This window comes from Centrocercus urophasianus, unplaced genomic scaffold (assembly GCF_019232065.1).
Source record: "Centrocercus urophasianus isolate 14NV4802_14NV808 unplaced genomic scaffold, USGS_Curo_1.0 seq_9, whole genome shotgun sequence".
Taxonomy (NCBI): domain Eukaryota; kingdom Metazoa; phylum Chordata; class Aves; order Galliformes; family Phasianidae; genus Centrocercus; species Centrocercus urophasianus.
The window spans coordinates 27,740,357-27,758,319 of NW_024885532.1; the positions used below are offsets into that span (position 1 = coordinate 27,740,357).

Consider the following 17,963-nt stretch of genomic DNA (forward strand, 5'->3'; position numbering starts at 1 on the left):
AGATGGTTAAAAAGTATAATCACCCAATGGAATAAATGCAAAATGGCTACTTTTTTAAAAGCTTTAAAATTAATTACCTTCCTTCATTGATGAGTTCAATAAATGCAAGTCCTGCATTCTTCTGAATAGAATTTTGCCATTCCTAAGAAGATAAAATATAACATGATCAAAACCCAAGTACTTTAAATCACATTTCTGAAACTGACCCTGTTACTCTCCTTAAAAACATGAATTTTGGCTGAACTTCTTAATCTACCGCTGCTCTTCTTAAGAATGATACGATCATATAAAATATAAAATTTATTCTAATCTTCTAATAAATTTTAGCTGGTAATCTTTTCTGTGTTATCCTTAAGCAAAATTTAGTTTCCTTAACTTGGAAACACACAAAAAATTACCACAAATCTTTTTTTTCCCATTCATACATTTTGCCTATTAGACGCAACAAAGCACAAAAGCATTAGTTTCTTCAGTTTGTTTCACATCTTGTATATTTCATGTGAGGCAGAGAACAATCTGCATACCACCCATCCATCCCTGAGTTCAATCTTCGTCTTTTTCCCCGACTTCGAATGAATAATAACGTCTTAATAACAGCATCAGATTTTAAGTCTTATACTTCTAACATCTATGTACAATATAAACCCTTGAAACTGATTTAAGCTATTTCACTGATAGTAAAATATAATAATTTCTACTTAATATACCACTAGATTAAAGAAAAAATACTCAACACATCATAAACAGACTTTTTGACTTCTATGTTCTCAATTGATTTTGGTACTTCAAATGAGCCTTAATATAAACAATAACGGGCAGAGAGAATTAGAGTTACAGAATTACTTTGCATTACATTTATTTTTCCCAGGACTAAAAAGATCAGACAGAAACTCCCAGTTCTTGCTTCATGACATCGGCAGGAGAAATAGTTTTGGACAGAATTATGAAATGTTCTCAAATAATTGTTGTGAAAACTAGCCAGTAATCAGCAGGGTGCTTCTCAATGATACCAGGAATATTCACATATCTCACCAAGTCAAGCATTTCAAAACAACAAAAAATAATAAATGAACATTGTCATACTCATGATGGGTTCCTTAAGAAGCCCCAGGCTGTTAAAAAATCCACAGAATGATCATACTCAGCCCATCACTGAACAAGTAATTGGGGTACACAGAGTATTAGCATTCAAATCTCTAGAATGAGATCTAGAAAATCATTGTCACAGTTCCTTTGTTCACTGGTGTTGATTTTGTTCTTTTCCAAAACCAGTGACTGAAGCAAGACTAGTGATATAGTTTTAGAAAGAAATTAGGTCTCCCTGGTATGAAACAGTTACTTCAAGAAAGGATCCTTTCAACTAGGAAAGGATTCAGCAGCCTGAACATAGGCACTTAGTGCCATTTTATTATGTTCGTTTATCCTGTCTACCTGCATTTGCAAAAGGGGAAGGTTTTCTTGCAAGTCAGATATTCCTGCTCAATGTAAATGTCTCAGATAGTGCATGACATGTAAACCAGCTAACAGGACTGCTGGTACCAAAAAATGTCACTGGAATCTATATAGTAGCAAATGAATTTCTCCCTCTGTCTCCGTAGGTGAAAAATCTTATTGATTCGTGCTGAAAATGTGTGAAACCCGTCCACATTTCTGCCAAAAAAGAATAGGAGAAATAATACTACAGGCCCATAAAATACAGGATTTATGGTTCATGCATTCCTTCACTATGAACTCGACATATATCCCAAGACTCCTTTAATCTACAGATAAGGAATTATTTGTGCATTATTATTATTATTACTACAATTTCCTCTCAATTTTAAGCAGAATGAATTTAGTTTAACAAATTCATGATCCTATGATTTGAATTCTACCTTTGAATGGGGAGCCTAGTTTTCTTTTTATCAGTTTTTTTTCAAAAGATCCACTAAAACATCTAGAAATACTAAGAAACCTAAAGTTGCTTTTGCAACACCAGTTCAAATCACTGCATGCATTTTAAGAATGAAAATAAAGACTTGAAGCAATATGCTTAAACAGTCAAATGAAAAAAAAAATTCCAATAATTGTCTTAATATGCTACAAGACATTTAATTAAATTACTGTCCACTGTGGTTACATTCTAAATGTTTTATATTATGAAAACATACACCAAAGATCTCAAAAATGTCCTAAGTGATTAGGATATTGGTAACTCCTATCCATCAGGAGGAGCTTGGTCTCCTCCCTTGCTCTGATACTGATGTTTCCCTGTTCACTGCAGGGGAGTTGGACAAGATGGCCTTTAAATATCCTTTCCAATTCTAAGGATTCTATGATTTTATGATTCTAAAGACATCACTGCATCCAGAAAGTGCCTGTACACATTTCCTCATAGAAGGTTCAGGATGAATACAGTTACAAAAAATATCCATGCATAGGATGAGAAGAGAGGAAAAAAAGACTGGGATGACAGCAAAAAGTGTAAACCTCTAGACAACAAACCATAACACAATATAGAGACTACTTAAAATTCAGACTTCTTTGAAACCGAGATATCCTTACTTTCTGGTATTCTTACTATTTTTGCTTTTGAATGTTTGTTCCTTATCCTATTTCTTTAAAGCTCTGAAATCCCCACTAAACCAAAAAGAACCATTTTTTCAGTTTATATAATCCTTCTTTCCAAATCAGCCTCTGCTTGCAATCACTTTTTTGACTTATGATATTAGAAATTTTTCTTTACAAAATTATTATGCTTTTAATAATACTGAAAATCAAATGATGAATCTGACACATGAATTAATAAATGAAAAAAAGGAATAATGATTCTCAGAGTTTAAAAAATTTATATCTCACTGTTCTTACTTTTTGATGCACTTAAATAATCACAGTTGTTTGTTTGTTTGTTTTGTCTTTTTGTCACAGTGAATATTTATTAAATGTTCTAGTCTAAGATACCAGTAACACACTTGATATCTCAGTGCTTCAATTAATGAATTTTCATTGCTACTTTTTGACAATTTAGTTATATTGATTCTCTTTGAAGAATCTTCTCTGTTGATCTCTGAACACTTTCGTATGTTTGAAGATAAGTTTTGCATTGAGCTGTAGAAGGGCTACCTTCTATCCGAGCGTGGAAGTGGAAATTTTTAAAAAATGTGTTTGCATTTCACAACATGAATGTAATTTACCTTGAGTTTGAACTCCATGTAGATGTTGCCTCCTAAAGCCACAAATAACTCACTTTATGTCATCCAAGCAAGAAATATTCAGAAGAAACATTACAAGACTGAAGGAAATATTTCTTTATTGCAGAAAAAATATGCCCATTAAAAGTAGATATGAGCAGAAAAGCTGATTGATTCCCAGACATAGCCCCATAAAATTTAGAGCAGCTTGTACAGTTTCAAGATCCTAAGACTGTCCTTCCCACTCCTGGAACAACTGAGCTAAGATATTGGAGACCAAAAACTTTTTATTATTGTTTGGAATGAAAATGAGAACTAAGAGTTCAGATCTAGGAATTTTATTGCCCGTATTCTTCTCCCTTACAAACATACATACTGCTAATAGATTATTAAATATATATATATATATATTTAGTCTACTCTTTCAAGTAAATTTGGAATCAATTTTAGGATTTTATGATGGTCATCGTTTTAAAAATGACTATTTCCCACAATAAGAAAGATACAGAATGACTCTGGAAGGCAAATCAATGAATATTGGAATCCACTAGGCTTCTGGCCAAATTTCAGAAAGAAAAAGGAATATGGAACTTTCACAATACAATTTATGTGAATATGACTTTAAAAATGTGAAAAAAAAAATTATGGAATGTTTTAGACTTCTCCTTCAGAAGTCTCATTTTCCTTTTATTTTCTTGACTTGGAGTAATGTATAGTAATCTTTCTTTTTTTCTTGGGTACACACAGACCCACTGCCCTTCAAATCACCTGTGGTAATCACTCAGTTTATCTTGAAAATTAAATCAAACTTTCCCAGAGGAACATTTCATTGGTACCTTAGAAGAGAAGAGAAAAAAATCCTCTACCACAAAAAAAACATTTATGTTATCCAAACAATACTAGAGAAATGATCAAATTTATTCAGATGTTACAATAATAACCTTAATTGTTGTGTAGAAATTCTGCCTATCTCTTGAAGCAGATGTATATTTATGTGTTAGAAAAAAACACACATCCAAAATTTTTAGAGTTTATCTCATAACTAGAAAAATATCTCTTCCTTTAAGACATTTAAAAATTATTAACAATTTGTGATACTGTTTGGCTAATTGTGCTAAAACCCAAACCAGGCACTGATATTAAAGGTAGATAACTAATGCGATAGGACATGGGGGATTGCGTTTAATCATCTGAAAGAGGGGAGATGTATATTAGATGTTAGGAAGAAATTCATTACTCAGAGTCAGTGGGACACTGGCACAGGCTGCCCAGAGAGGCTGTGGGTGCCCCATTCCTGGAGGTGCTCAAGGCCAGGTTGGATGGGACCCTAGGCAGCTTGAGCTGGTGGTGGGCACTGCCCATGGCAGGGGGCTGGGGCTGGGTGGGCTTTAAGGCCTCCTCCTACCTAAGGCAGTGATTCTACGGTTCTATGAATCTGAAGTTTTCCAAAACTTCAATAAATAGAAGACTTTTTGATGTACAGAAAACTGCTCCTTAGTTTGCCTCCATCATACACAAAAAGACACCCAACAAACTATATATCTGGTGATATTCACCTATAATAAGTTCTTGTACCCTCTCTCAGACCTTTAAGAAATACCAACTGGTGCTTTCTGACTTTCTAGCTGTCTTCCTCTATATACCTAAGATCCATATAAATTGTAGACAACTTGACAGTCAGGAGAAGGCACCAAGATGTATGGGAGAATGAAGAAAGTAATTCTTAAAATTTTCTGATCCAGCCTGTTTTACCACCTATCCAGAAGAAGTTCTGATCAGCATTTCAATGTGTGTAATAAATGTACTTTTAAATATTTTGTTACAAAAAATATTCTGATGAGGATGGGCTAGAGAAATTAACAGGTTTGTGATCATTCAGATGTAAATAAGATATCGAAGAAGAGATTCTGCTTGTTACTGAAGGCAAAACACAGAATTAGCTTTCTGGGTGTACTGGGATCTGGAGAGGCAACTCACAGAATAGTCAAGTAAATAAGATTTCCCTTCAAGATGGAAAGAATACACTGAAGGTTTCCATTTGAAAGTGGAAGCAGATGTTCATAACATGAAGACCAAGACTGGGCTGGAAGACATCCCACACATGGACAACAAATTAATAAAGGAAAATTATTTGACACTCCTTTAGCTTAAAAAGACAATGCAAGATGTTCATCTTTTGAATAACTTCCAGAATCTATGAAGCAAGTGAGAAACATTAGGAAAATAAATAAATAAATAAAAAATCATTTAACTTTTGGATCAAAAGAAAATATAAATGATAAATAACTGAAACCTTTGGGAGACAAGATATGTTAGCCACTTGCTAGAAGTTGTTGCTTTTAAGGCTACTCTAGATACAACAAATTGAAACTTACTATTTCATCCAGAGCTACTTTTAATTTTGGTCTACATCTGATGTGACTGTTTCTACCGTTTCAGTAGTAAATGAAAAAGAAAAGGAGCAAACAGGACCAAGAAACTATGTATGGAGAACATACGGTTCCTCCAGCAGTGTGCGTCAGGCCAGACAGAAGACCAAGCTGAATTCTGAAACAGCAGCCAATGAGTATGATTCCACTAGATGCAGAGATCTGAATTTAGAGCTTTCTGCCATGAAGACATAGGTAGTGTTTTCTCAGTCCTCTGTGGTCCCAGATTAGCAATCCTGAAAACTTGTCTTTGAGTAGTTCTGCTGGGTTTTGGATGAGAACCTCAGTTTATCCTACTAAACCAGGAATCAAAAGTCTGAATACTTTTCTGATATTTCAGCAACACAGTCTTACAAATGTTACTGGTACAAAAATAGGACAAGCAGAGAGGAAGATGCAGAACAAAAGCAGTGTAACAGATCCAAAACTTCCGAATTTTTTTTACTTTTACTTTTTTTTTTTTTTTTTTTTCCTGTTTTTCAAAATATACTGGAACAAAGCTGAATTTCTGTCTGCCTGTATTTCTGTGTACAGAGATGCACATAAATATTCTTCCCTTCTACAGCAAATTTCAATTAAGACTTTTGCAGTGATACAATATGAGATGTTGTTCTCCTTCTAGTTGCACTGGTAAAACTACGGACAGCAAATAATCCACCAGAATGAATGGGTAAACATGGCCAAATATGAAACAGTCAATTTTTTTTTTTTTTTTTTGTTTTCACAGTAGGAAAAACAAATACACATCCATAGGAATTTGCATAACCAGCGTTAATTTCAAGTTGCAATGCATGTATCCTAAGTAGATTAAGCTTCAAGTTCTTTAGTTTTAAGAGAAGCAATTATTATTTAACTTCTCATTAATTTTCCTACCAATGCTGGTATAAAAAAGACAAATAGCAAACACAGGAAAGAGTTATCACTTATTAAACAAAAGTTAATCCTGATTGCCCTAGTGATCAGGAAGGGATTGATTTTGCTGCTTGGATTCTGCGTCAGGCAGCTGTCAGTCTCTGAAGCCCAAGATATACACCATCCCGTGAGGCAGGATGTACATGTAGGTCTGCTACAGCTTTTGGTACTGAAATCTCTCCAGTGCATGGTTGATGGGTCTTGCCTAAATTAATTAGAATTAGACTTATCACCTTTTTTTTTTTCTTGACAATTACGGCAACAGCTAAAGCTCTCATTCCCCTCCCACCACACTCCACCCCGTTTTGTCACTTTATTGTTGTGTTTGCTGTACTGTACATAGTAGCATACAACCAATATGTTTAACATGCATCAACCTGCTGGAAAATGTTTTATGAGCTGTGCTGCATGGGAGAAGATCCTCCAAAGATCTTTTCTGATTAAGTATGGACTGACTGTCTGCCTGTCATATGGAGAGACAGACTGGATTCAACCCAAGCAGCTACTGACTTCCCAGGTTAAAGACTAAACCATGTGGACAGATCCTCATAAATGAGGATCACACTCTTACACAAAGCTTGAAAAGCTTAGCTGAAGCCAAGTTTACCCATTAATTATATAGTGGAGTTTTCAGGTTATGGATATACTCTTGATATGGTTTGCTTCTTAAAGAGACTTTCAGTTGGATATTTTTTCATAAAAGCAATCTATTTACAGAATCTGTATACTGTGTAATTATAAGGAAGATTGGGTGTTATCATTTACTTGAAAATCTCTTAACAGGTTTTAATTAAAGCATTTCTTAGTTAATTACATTCTTTCTCTCCTCTCCCCCAAAGAGTTTTTCTAGTCAAAGCCAATTTACAATGGATAGCATCTACAAGAAATATTTTGCCTCAACACTGTCTTTCAGAAGCAGATTATTCTTATTCTAGTTTTGATATTTCCTTTGAAGGTTCCTGAATTATGATCTCAATCAAATTTCTAATGCAGTGGGAGGAGAAATCAATAGAATGAATGTTGCATTGAAAACTATTAAATCCTGAAATTGGTCAGACAATCAGAATATATTCTAGAACTGCAAGTGACAGCATTTTTTCCTAGAGCAACTGTTCACGTTACAATGTTCTGCTTTTAGAAAGGTGAAGTAGTAGGTGCCTTGAGCACACTCTGTTTAAGAAAATAATTTTCCCCTGTTCTTAGATAAGGTACAGAAAAATACCAGTGGGATGAGATGAGACTATCCTTTGGGTCAACATCATTCACTTTCTGCAGAAGCTACATCTCCAAAAGAGAAACACTTGCAAAAGATCTGGAAGTAATTAGAAACTATTATGCTATTTGAGCTAAAAATAAATAATAATTTGAATGAAATTTAAGAAATTTAAATCTGATGCAAGATGGAACAACACTGCAAAGGTTTTTCTTTTTTCTTTTTTCTTCTTTTTTTTTTTAACATATAGTTCATTGAAGAAATCTACCTCTTCAAAAGTAACACAGCTGTGACATTCTCAACTAGGCTGAGGGAACAAAGACCAGCTAATCTACCACAGATCTTGTCAAACATAACACATCTTCATCCGTTTTATGTTAAAATAGACTAAATCCAAATGAAAGTGCTTGTTTTTATGGTAAGTGAAAATCATTACATGTTTATTATCAATTACGCAGAAAAAAATATATTATTTCAAGTACTTAACTGAATGCTTTTAGCTCATATAAGAAATAAAGAAAATACAGCCTTCAAAGTAACTTATATTTTCATCCTAGGTGATCCTAGGAAATAAATGAGTGAAGGGAAGCAAACTATAATAAAAGAAATATTCTAAAAATACAGAGAATAGAACATTTTCTTCTTTCCCAAGCCCCAGAATGATGCACAATCCTTACAGGAGTTCCTTTAAAACTTAAAATGTATTTTTCACAGAAACTTCAAATTCCTTTGGGGGGAAAAGAGTTGATTGCATATCCCTCTGGTCTAAAAGGCTGACCATATGAACTGAATTATCCATGACATGTACCTTCAGACAGTTGTAATGTGATATTTCATGTAAATTTAGACCATACCTTGGACGTGAGCCGCTGGCAATGTTGATTTTATTCAGGAGCTCAGATAAGAAAAAAAACTCTGACATCCTTGCTAATCTGTAGTCGTTAACATGGAATTTCCAACATAAAGAGTATAAAAGCATCTAATTTGCTGTAGCAAATTAAAGGAAAACAAATTTCATATTTCCTTTTTCTTTTCAATGTCTAAAGTTACTCTGCTCTTGTGCAAACAAAATTGTAATTTTCAAAGGTTTTTGACATCATCATCATCTATCTTTTGAAAGACACATTTCAAACTTCACCTAATCTGTAGAATGTCATTCAGTTTGAATCTGAAGGATTTACCCATGGTAGGAAGAAAAGCCCTAGTTATGTTAGGATTACTAAAAAAAATAAATGCACTACTTCACTTAGTCTTCCCAGTTCATATTAATTTATACATAAAAGCTTGGGTAGTGGCTCTTTGTTTTTATAGAGAGATGATTTAACTCCCGATGTTAGCCAGGGACTGGATTGTATTATGTGTTTGATGTGCCATTTTCTTCTAGCAGTGTTCTGTATTACGTCCTATCAGTATTTCAAACCATTTACCTCATGTTTTCTTTTGACAAATAATTTAAAATATTGAATAGAAAACTTCACCAAAAACTTCACCAAAGATTTTCATGCAGATGAACAGAACTGCAGGTCGTTTAGTACACTTTTAGGATAAAATACAGTATTTTGTGCAGATGCAATGCTTTTTTGGTCAGCTTTTACACCAGTACAGCCCCCTGTTGACCAACGCCTGTAGAAACATTAAACATCACTTCTCCATCAGCGTTACAGCATTAGCTTCTGAAGAACTTGAAATATAAACAGGCACCAGGATGCAAGATTGTCCTTATTTACAAGTCAAGGAAACAACCGTAAAATATCAGCTGAGGTATAAGAATTAAAAGCTGTTATTTCCCCAAGTAATTGAATAGATGGAGAATAGCTCTTGAGCAAACACTGAAAAAAATCAATTAACGTTTAGAATTTCAAAATGATTCAGTTCTTTACATTGTATCAGGTATAAAATGAAGCTTATTTTTAACATAATCAAATATTTTGAAATTATAAATAACTGGTATAAGATTCACAAAACCAACAAATTGATTTAGCTGCATTTGCTACATAGCTTGACTGAGTTGTCTAAAGAAAAAGCACTGCAGAAAGAGCTTAAATTTCTCCCTCTTCCTTTCAATCAATATTTGAGGCAAAGTTTCATCTCTAGGGCCCTTAATGGCAGGAATTCCTGGAGCCAGCAAATGAGTAATGTTAAACCTATGATTAGATGATGAGGCCATCAAAGACACTAGACCCTAATGCTTCATTCCACTTTATTCCTGAGAACTGCAGTAAAGCCAAGGACTAGGGAAGAAAGGACTGTAAGTTATTCCTTCCCTCAAGTAAAGGTTTCAAAAGATGTTAAAAAGAAAAAAAAAAAAAAAAAAAAAAAAAAGGGTTTCATGACATGAACATAAGGCTCAAAAGCTTTAATGGATCTTTTGGAATTTTCCTGGAACCCAGGACTTAACCATTAGGTAACAAATTTTTCAAGTGCTCTGCTGGAGAGGGTTTGAAGTTCAAACCCCACTGAGGGTTCCTGCTAGGGATGTATGTTTCTTTTACTTTTCCCTAACCAATATCCATCCTGACCAAGCAGGGAAAAAAGAAAAAGAAAGAAAAAAATATAAGAAGAAAAAAAAACACAAAGGAAAACAAGATGTAATGATTTCCTTATGACAGCAGCTTGAAGAATCACAAGCTACGGACTGGCAAACAGCAGGTAAGTTGGAACTCCCTCCCCCAACTTCCCCCCAAAGAGTTGTAAATGTTAATTATTTTTTGATAGATGATTCAAAAGTAGATCTTCATTTCATTTGCCCGTGAAAATGTATTTCTTTTCAGTACATTTTTGGTGTATGTACTCCAAGTGCAGCTGTGAATGCTCAAGGAAAACTGCAAACAAATATTTTCCCTTGGTAATAACATAAAGGGTTAATGTGGGCACTATGTTATATATATATATATATATATTACATATATATTAATATACAATATACATTTCACTGATATTTTACATCTGCAGGGGACTTGATTACTGATGCACTGGTAGTAAGTCTTTTGAGAAATGAAAGAACTTTTAGATTATCTGGATCTGTTAGGCCATTGTATTCGCCTTGTATTACATAAAGTGGGTCTGGGGATAGCTTATTATCACCAGTTTAATGTAAAAAGCTGTATGCAGGAAGTTAGCCAATAACAATAAAGAGAAATAAAATCAAAATTGCGATGTGAAGAATCCAAATAATCAATTGGAATTATTTTAATTTTGAATATTTTACCTGTGAGAGAAAATCAGAAGCTTAATTGATTCAGATTTCTGAGAAATCAGTTACTGCTAAGCTAAAAACAAAAATAAAAACAAAAAAAGCTACAGAATTTTTTAAAATAGAAATATTCTACTTTTGTCACTTCTTAAGGAATACTTCAGCCACGTTCCTTTGCTTTCTGTATATGACATCAAATATGTAGTGTTTTATGTCGTGTACCAGAAATAACAAAGCCACTGTAAAGTATGTCTTAATGAAATAATTAGTTCAAAAGACAGATTTTAGTAACAAAAATAATATTATCTTCATGAATTGTAAATAAGAACTGTCTTGAGAGAGAGTTCATACACTGGAAAAGTGGATTATGTATATCCATACAGTTCCAAAAAACAATGCAAATATATTTTGCATACTCTTTCAATATAGAAGCACTATGCTGTGCAAATATTTTTTAAAATTTATAATTTATATGCTGCCAGAAGAGATTACTTTGCATTTTCCTATAAGGAAATGAAAGAATGCAACAAACACCAATGCACAATTAATAGATTGGAAGAAGTCCAGCACTACGTTAAAGAACCATTATAATTATAATCAGAGAATGTCTTACCTGTGAACAAAGCAGCATAACAAGTTCAACCACGGAAGTACTAGACTTCATGCAAACCAGACCTGCAAAGAAATAGTCAAAAGTGAATTTAAAAGATAACTAGTTTTTATTAACTGTAGCTAAATGGTTTCAGGAATTCTATACAATCTCTGTACTGTATTTTTTTAATCACTTAAATTCAATGACAGAAGTTTCAAGCCAAATTCCCTGAGAATTTCAATTTCAAAGATACTTAAGTGTTCAGGAACTGCCATGAAATCATCTCAAAGAAAAGCTGTACCAGGATCAGTACAGAGAGTTTTTTGATCACGCCTTTTTGTCTTTTAGCTTAGATTACTATTTAGCAAAATAAACAAGAAAAATCTATCCAGCCATCTATTTATATCATCCAAAGCAACTCACTGTGCAATAAGCATAAGAAAATAATCTGAAAATAAAATCCTGTAAATGCTTAAAAATAAACTGATCAGATACTGGCAAGTAGAGAATAAGGTATCTGCACAGAAATTAATTCAATTTTCATCTGACAACTGACTTTGAAACTTTGAGTAGTAATGAAAGAGGCACTCTTATAAAATCTATTTCCTAGCAAATTTAGAATCTCTGTAGTTCATGCTTCTTGAAAACTTTGAATTCTGCAGCATAATCATTTAATTTTAATTTAATTAATTTTAATTTAATTAAAATTAAATAATCAATAATTATTTAAATTTAGTAATTTAAATAATTATTATGTGTCAGATTACTGCAGTTTTGAATATTTTTTTTTGCAGCTTTGGAGATGCTGATTAACTTTTGGAGAAAAGGATATCATATCTAGGTACTTAAAAGATGTTTTGTAAAGGAAGGAGAAGGAAACCACACTTTTAACCTTGGTAGCTTCTATTTTCTAAAATCAGATATGCAATGCATTGATATCATGGCTTAGGGCATGGAAATGATTTTTATGCACCAAAGTAATAATGAATAAACAAATAATTAGGCGTATAACAAAAGAAGCTGTAGAAGAAACTGAAAAAGAAGCTGATGTACTTTGAGTAGGTTTCAACAAACAGCAATTAGAGACAAAAGCACTCATATGCAATAGCAGCACATATATTTATTGTGGGGAGTGGATAAATACCCTTTTGTGCCCATTTTGCTAATAACCCCATCCTCACTGTACAGTAACACAGAACACACTGTAAGAAGCCACTAGGCTTCCATTCTATCAGATATATGAGCAGACAGTTAAGTAATGAAATAAGAGGCAGATGTGAAAAGCTCATTTAGGGAGACAATTGCTGTAATTGATCAGCTATTCTCATGCTCAAGTGCTTGATGATCAGAAAGATTAATGGGATCCTTATCACCTGCAGGCTACCTCCACTGTTTGAAAACTGACAAAGAAAATCCAAACAGAAAAGCAAACCTAACAGTTAAGCTAATGCAGGTAGGAGCAAAACAGATATATCAAATATCTTATCAGAGAACAAGTTTTATTGTGAATTAATCCCATATGAGGGCAGCTCTGAAAGTAATGCCTCCTAATTTATGATTCCAGCCCACTATGTCAGAGGCAGATGTTGGTGGTATGGCAGTAGAGGCTGAACCTTCCCACCAATATTCCATTACATCTTGTTGCTGTGCAACAGATGGCAGCATTGGGGCAGTCTGGCAGAAAGGTGTCTGACACAGAAGTGTGTATGAAGTAAAGCTGTGTCATTGAATTCCTCCATGTGGAAGAAGTATCACCCACTGACATTCACTGATGCCCGCTGAATGTTTATGGAGGCCAAAACAGTGCATGTGAGCACACTGAGGCTGTGGGCGGTATGTCAGCAGTGGCAAAAGCAACAGCAATCACCTCCACTGGTGCAGATTTTTAGAAGCATGGCATGACAGGCTGGCAGGTTCCTTGCTGATGAAAATCAAAATCATTTGAGTTGGAAGGAAGTCTTAAAGGACATCAAGTCAAATCCCATGCAATCAAGAGGGACACCTACAGCTAGATCAGGTTGTTCAGAGCTCAGAGTCCAGCCTGACCTTGAATGTCTCCAAGGACAGGGCATTCACAACCTCTCTGGGCAACTTGTTCCATTCTGTAGTTGAGAATTTGCTTTATAGTATAACATTATTGTGCACCTTGTACCTGTTGTAGTTTCCATGTAAATAAATAGGAGGCATTATTTTTGGAACAACCTACATATTTTGTAATACTAAAAAAAAAAACAAACGTAAAAACAATCAAATACAAACACATTTTCTGTGACTCACTCATCTTTTCCAAAATCTGACCTCAGATGTATTAGAACAAGATACAGACAAAACAAAGCTCTCAGAACCCATTTTACATTTTACAGTCTTATAAATTTATATATATATAATATTATGTAACAAAGATTATATGCTATGCATCTGCTGAAACTAAGTCATATGTTTGCATGGTTTTGAAAAATTAAAAAATTGATGCAAAAACCCCACTTTAAAACAGACAAAGATAATAAAAGCTTTCTGGTCTCTTTTTTTTTTTTTTTTTTTAATTTGGTTTTTAATTTCCAATGACACTCGGTGATATTTAAGCCACGAACTTCAAACAATATAAAAAAGTTTGAAGCACTGCACAGATATTTAAAATGACAGAATGTATGCCCAAAATAAAAAGGCAGGACAAGTACTTGCTATTATAGAATCATTGAATCACAGAATCCTCAGAGTTGCAAGGGACCTTTAAAAGTCACCAAGTCCAACCCTTCTGCAATGAGCAGAAACACCTACAGCTCCATCAGGTGCTCAGAGCCCTGGCCTTGAATATCTCCAGGGATGGGGGGCATCCACCATCTCTCTGGGCAACCTGTGCCAGTGCCTCACCACCCTTACTGTGAAAAACTTCTTCCTTATTTCCAACCAACATCTACCCTCTTTAAGCTTGAAACCATTTCCCTTGTTCTGTCACAACAGACCCTGATGAAGAGTCTGTCCCCTTTCCTGTATCTCCACTGAAAGATACTGAAAGATATCAACTAAATAACAAAGATAATCTAGTCGTAATGACATAAACGCTTTATAATTAATAAAACAGGACTATGAAGGCAATAATAATTACTTTAGTGCAAAGTTTTCCATTTAAAATCATAAGAATATTAATAAGTTATGCCTAATTTTTGAAAACCTCGATAATTCTAAAGGGCTAATTACCCCTTTAGGACTGTCTGATCTAAAATTGATGCCTTTTCTATTTGTCTGGATGTAGGCTGATAACTTTTTGTATACCACATCTAATCAACTGTGAGTTTGGGTGGGGTGTTCTGGCATTGGAAGGGAGAAATGAACTGGTTTTGGTAAAATACCAAGAGGATACAGACCTGACATCTACTTAGTGCATTAGCACACCCATTCATTGTAACCAGCTCTGTAATTGCCTGCTGATGAAATGAACCACTGATAATATCCAGTAACACCTCTGATAACCAGTGGCACTTGAAATTGTTTGAGGAGACAGATTTACACAACCAAATTGAACAAATAACTAGCACAGAAATTGTAGTACTTTTAGTGTGTGAGAACAGGGGGTGAGTTAGGAAAGCTCCATAAAAAAGCTAATGGTGATATAGATAGCAGGACTACCCTTTGCAGAGAGCTCAGCTTAAAGCAGTAAGAGCAGATTAAAGTGTGCAACTCCCTAGTTATAAATAAGACAGGACAATTGAGTAGGAAGAAGAAAAAAACCCAACAACGTAAGTACTTTCTATTCACCTTTTTAAGTTCTTACAGGGTACAGGGCTGAAGGTAAATCAGAGCACGGAAACGCGAAACACTCGGATCAGAGACACTGTTTCACATCATAAGTCTCTTGCTTATCAGCCTCCTACTCACACTTCAGGGACTCCATCAGCTGGAATCATATGGGGGAAAGTGTGTGCCCTCTATCATATGCTCCATTTCCTCCTTTTCTAGCTGCCAAGCCCTCTATTTCTGTGTCCCTTTTGTTTCTTTCTATCTTTGCTTATTTGTGATTAAGCGGGAAAGATTTGAAATATAAATATTTTCTGTTACACAAAACACAATCTTCACCTGTCGAAGCTGCTGTGGAATCAACAGTACAGGATGATATAAACAGGATTAATGGAGGACAGATCTATTTGAGACTGTTTGGAAAAACTGACAATGCAACCTCTGGTTTATGAAAATTCCACATAATCAAAAGTTGTAGGACTAAGTTAAGGAGGAAGCACCGTATCTCTCCTATTGAACTAGCATACTGTTGCTTTCATAATCTTATTTTTTTTAATTAGTGCAGTCCTCTGTTCTAGGAAGCCCAGCTTGTGCTAAATGCTTTAGAGTTGGTGCTAGTCATTTCCTTCCTCAGACTGTAGATATACTAAGAGACAAGCAAAGCAGGAAGAACATTTTACAGGCAAATGAGAAGGAAGAAAGTGATTGAGGTATCTTCATAAAATCAACACAAGAATTTATAGCATGAAGCAGAATAAAAACAAATTTCATGAGCCCCAAATGCAGGAACAACAGCACTTATTCTGCCTCATCATACTTCTTGGGATTTCAGAGAGTCTTTTAGTGTTCAAAATTTTATTAATTTTAATATAATGAGAAACAAACAAACAAAAAAAATGATGTAAAGCTTTAAAAATGAATGGCTGATTGAGGAAAGCATAGAAAACTATTCTTGGTTCTCTTCCCCCACCACTTAGCTCCGATAAGAAGTATTTGCAATTCAAACTAAGACTATTGCCTGCATTCTTCAGCTGCACATAAGTTCTTCCTATACCATCTGTATCAAATGCCATTAAGGAAGCTAATGTAATTACCAAAATACAAGTGGGTATTTCCTGCATGCAGCAAGGTTAAAAAGGTCACTGTCTAACTGAATGGAGTACGTGCTCTCTATATTTGCTGTTCTTAGTCTTTTCTTCATAGTCTATTCTCAGTCCATTAAATATAGCCACAAAAATTCAGCATTTAATGACAACAATGACCACATATATGGATACAAAAACTGGGAGCATCAAGTGCATGACCTTAGCTAATCTGGAATAAATGATGTATGCCTGACAATTATCTTGAAATGCTCTGGTTTACATGACTTCTTTCTCAGTGTTCTTCCGATGCCCCAAAGATACACTAATTATTTCTTTTCACTATTACTTATTAACGTCTAAGAAAGATTAATTTCAACATTACTATTTTAGTCATGCCTGTGGCATTAATCAAATATTGGGTTAAAAACCTCGAAGTCACCATGCTGAACCAGTCAGTGTGAATTTCTACTGTAAAGAAATACAATGTAGGCTGATAAAATCATTAAAAAAAAAATCCTTATGAAATAAGATCATGGTTTTGAACTTCTTTTCATTATTATTAATACAATGTGTGTATGAGTCTAACTGAACACCACCACAATTTCATCTGGTCTTTATCAAAGTTTGTCTGCATTTTCTTTCAATGCTTTTACTTTGTGTCAACTTAAACCCTTATTGGAGCTGGAAACAATTGTAATATTAGCAAAAGCAAAAAGATAGAAGTTTTTATATCTTATGCTGAGCTTAGAAAAAAAAAAAAAGTGTAATTAACTAAACCTTAGAGATTGCAGAAACTGCATAAATATTTTACACAATTATAGTTTCAATTCAACTGAAAAATCTCAGGTACAGATAAAGAAACACTTAAGAAAGTTTACACTGTTAGGCCTAGTCACAGTGAAAAGTTGGCCTTCACATGATGCTACAAAACTATAGCTTTATTTTATATGACAAAATAAAAACATTCTATTATATATATTATTTTATCACCGTAAGAAAAGTGGATATAACACAAGTAGAACTGACCGTAAGGTCCTAAAATCCTAAAAGATTCAGAAAATACTAGAACTCTTTTTTTTTTTTAACTTATATTTCCACAATGACAGCTACTTTCTCCTTCCTACTGCTAGAATTTTTCACGTAATTTAAACAAATTTGTACTGTTGTTCCCCATAGCTACTGGTAACTATGTACTGTATCTGCTGCTACAGTCTTCACTGCCTCATGTACCAAAAGACAAAACAGGAATTTTCCACAGGTAATTGCCAGAAATGAAATATGTGTTTTCATTTTTGGTAGACTAATGTTCATTTCAAAATTTGTTAGCAATGGTACAAAAAGTTTAATGACAGTTCATGCTGGTGGCAGAAACTAAAGCATGTTTTAGGTTTGATAGAAGTTTGAAAAAGTGATTGAGATATTTTAAATGGAAATGCAAGTTTTCTTTCAAGTTTGTTATTGTAAGATCTTTCTTCTTTTAGAAAAATCCTGGCAAATGTTTTCTTGAAATCTTTTACTACACTGAACTTGGAATCAGAGAAATGAGCTTAGTTTGGTTGTTTGTGTTTTTTTTTTGTTTTTTGTTTTTTTTTTTTTTTTTTGACTATTAGTTAAAATTATTTGGATAGTTTAAA

At 34.0% G+C, this 17,963-nt stretch overlaps 1 protein-coding gene across 2 annotated transcripts in view; it reads right to left on the bottom strand.

The window, feature by feature from the left end:
* NBEA (neurobeachin) overlaps positions 1-17,963 on the bottom strand; it is a 463,000-nt gene that overhangs the window by 239,515 nt on the left and 205,522 nt on the right. For both annotated transcript variants that reach the window (XM_042839098.1, XM_042839097.1), the window contains exons 35-36: positions 11,531-11,592; positions 78-142 (exon numbers count right to left, since the gene is read on the bottom strand). In XM_042839098.1, the coding sequence (XP_042695032.1) occupies positions 78-142; positions 11,531-11,592 (127 nt within the window). The remainder of the gene's footprint in view (positions 1-77; positions 143-11,530; positions 11,593-17,963) is intronic.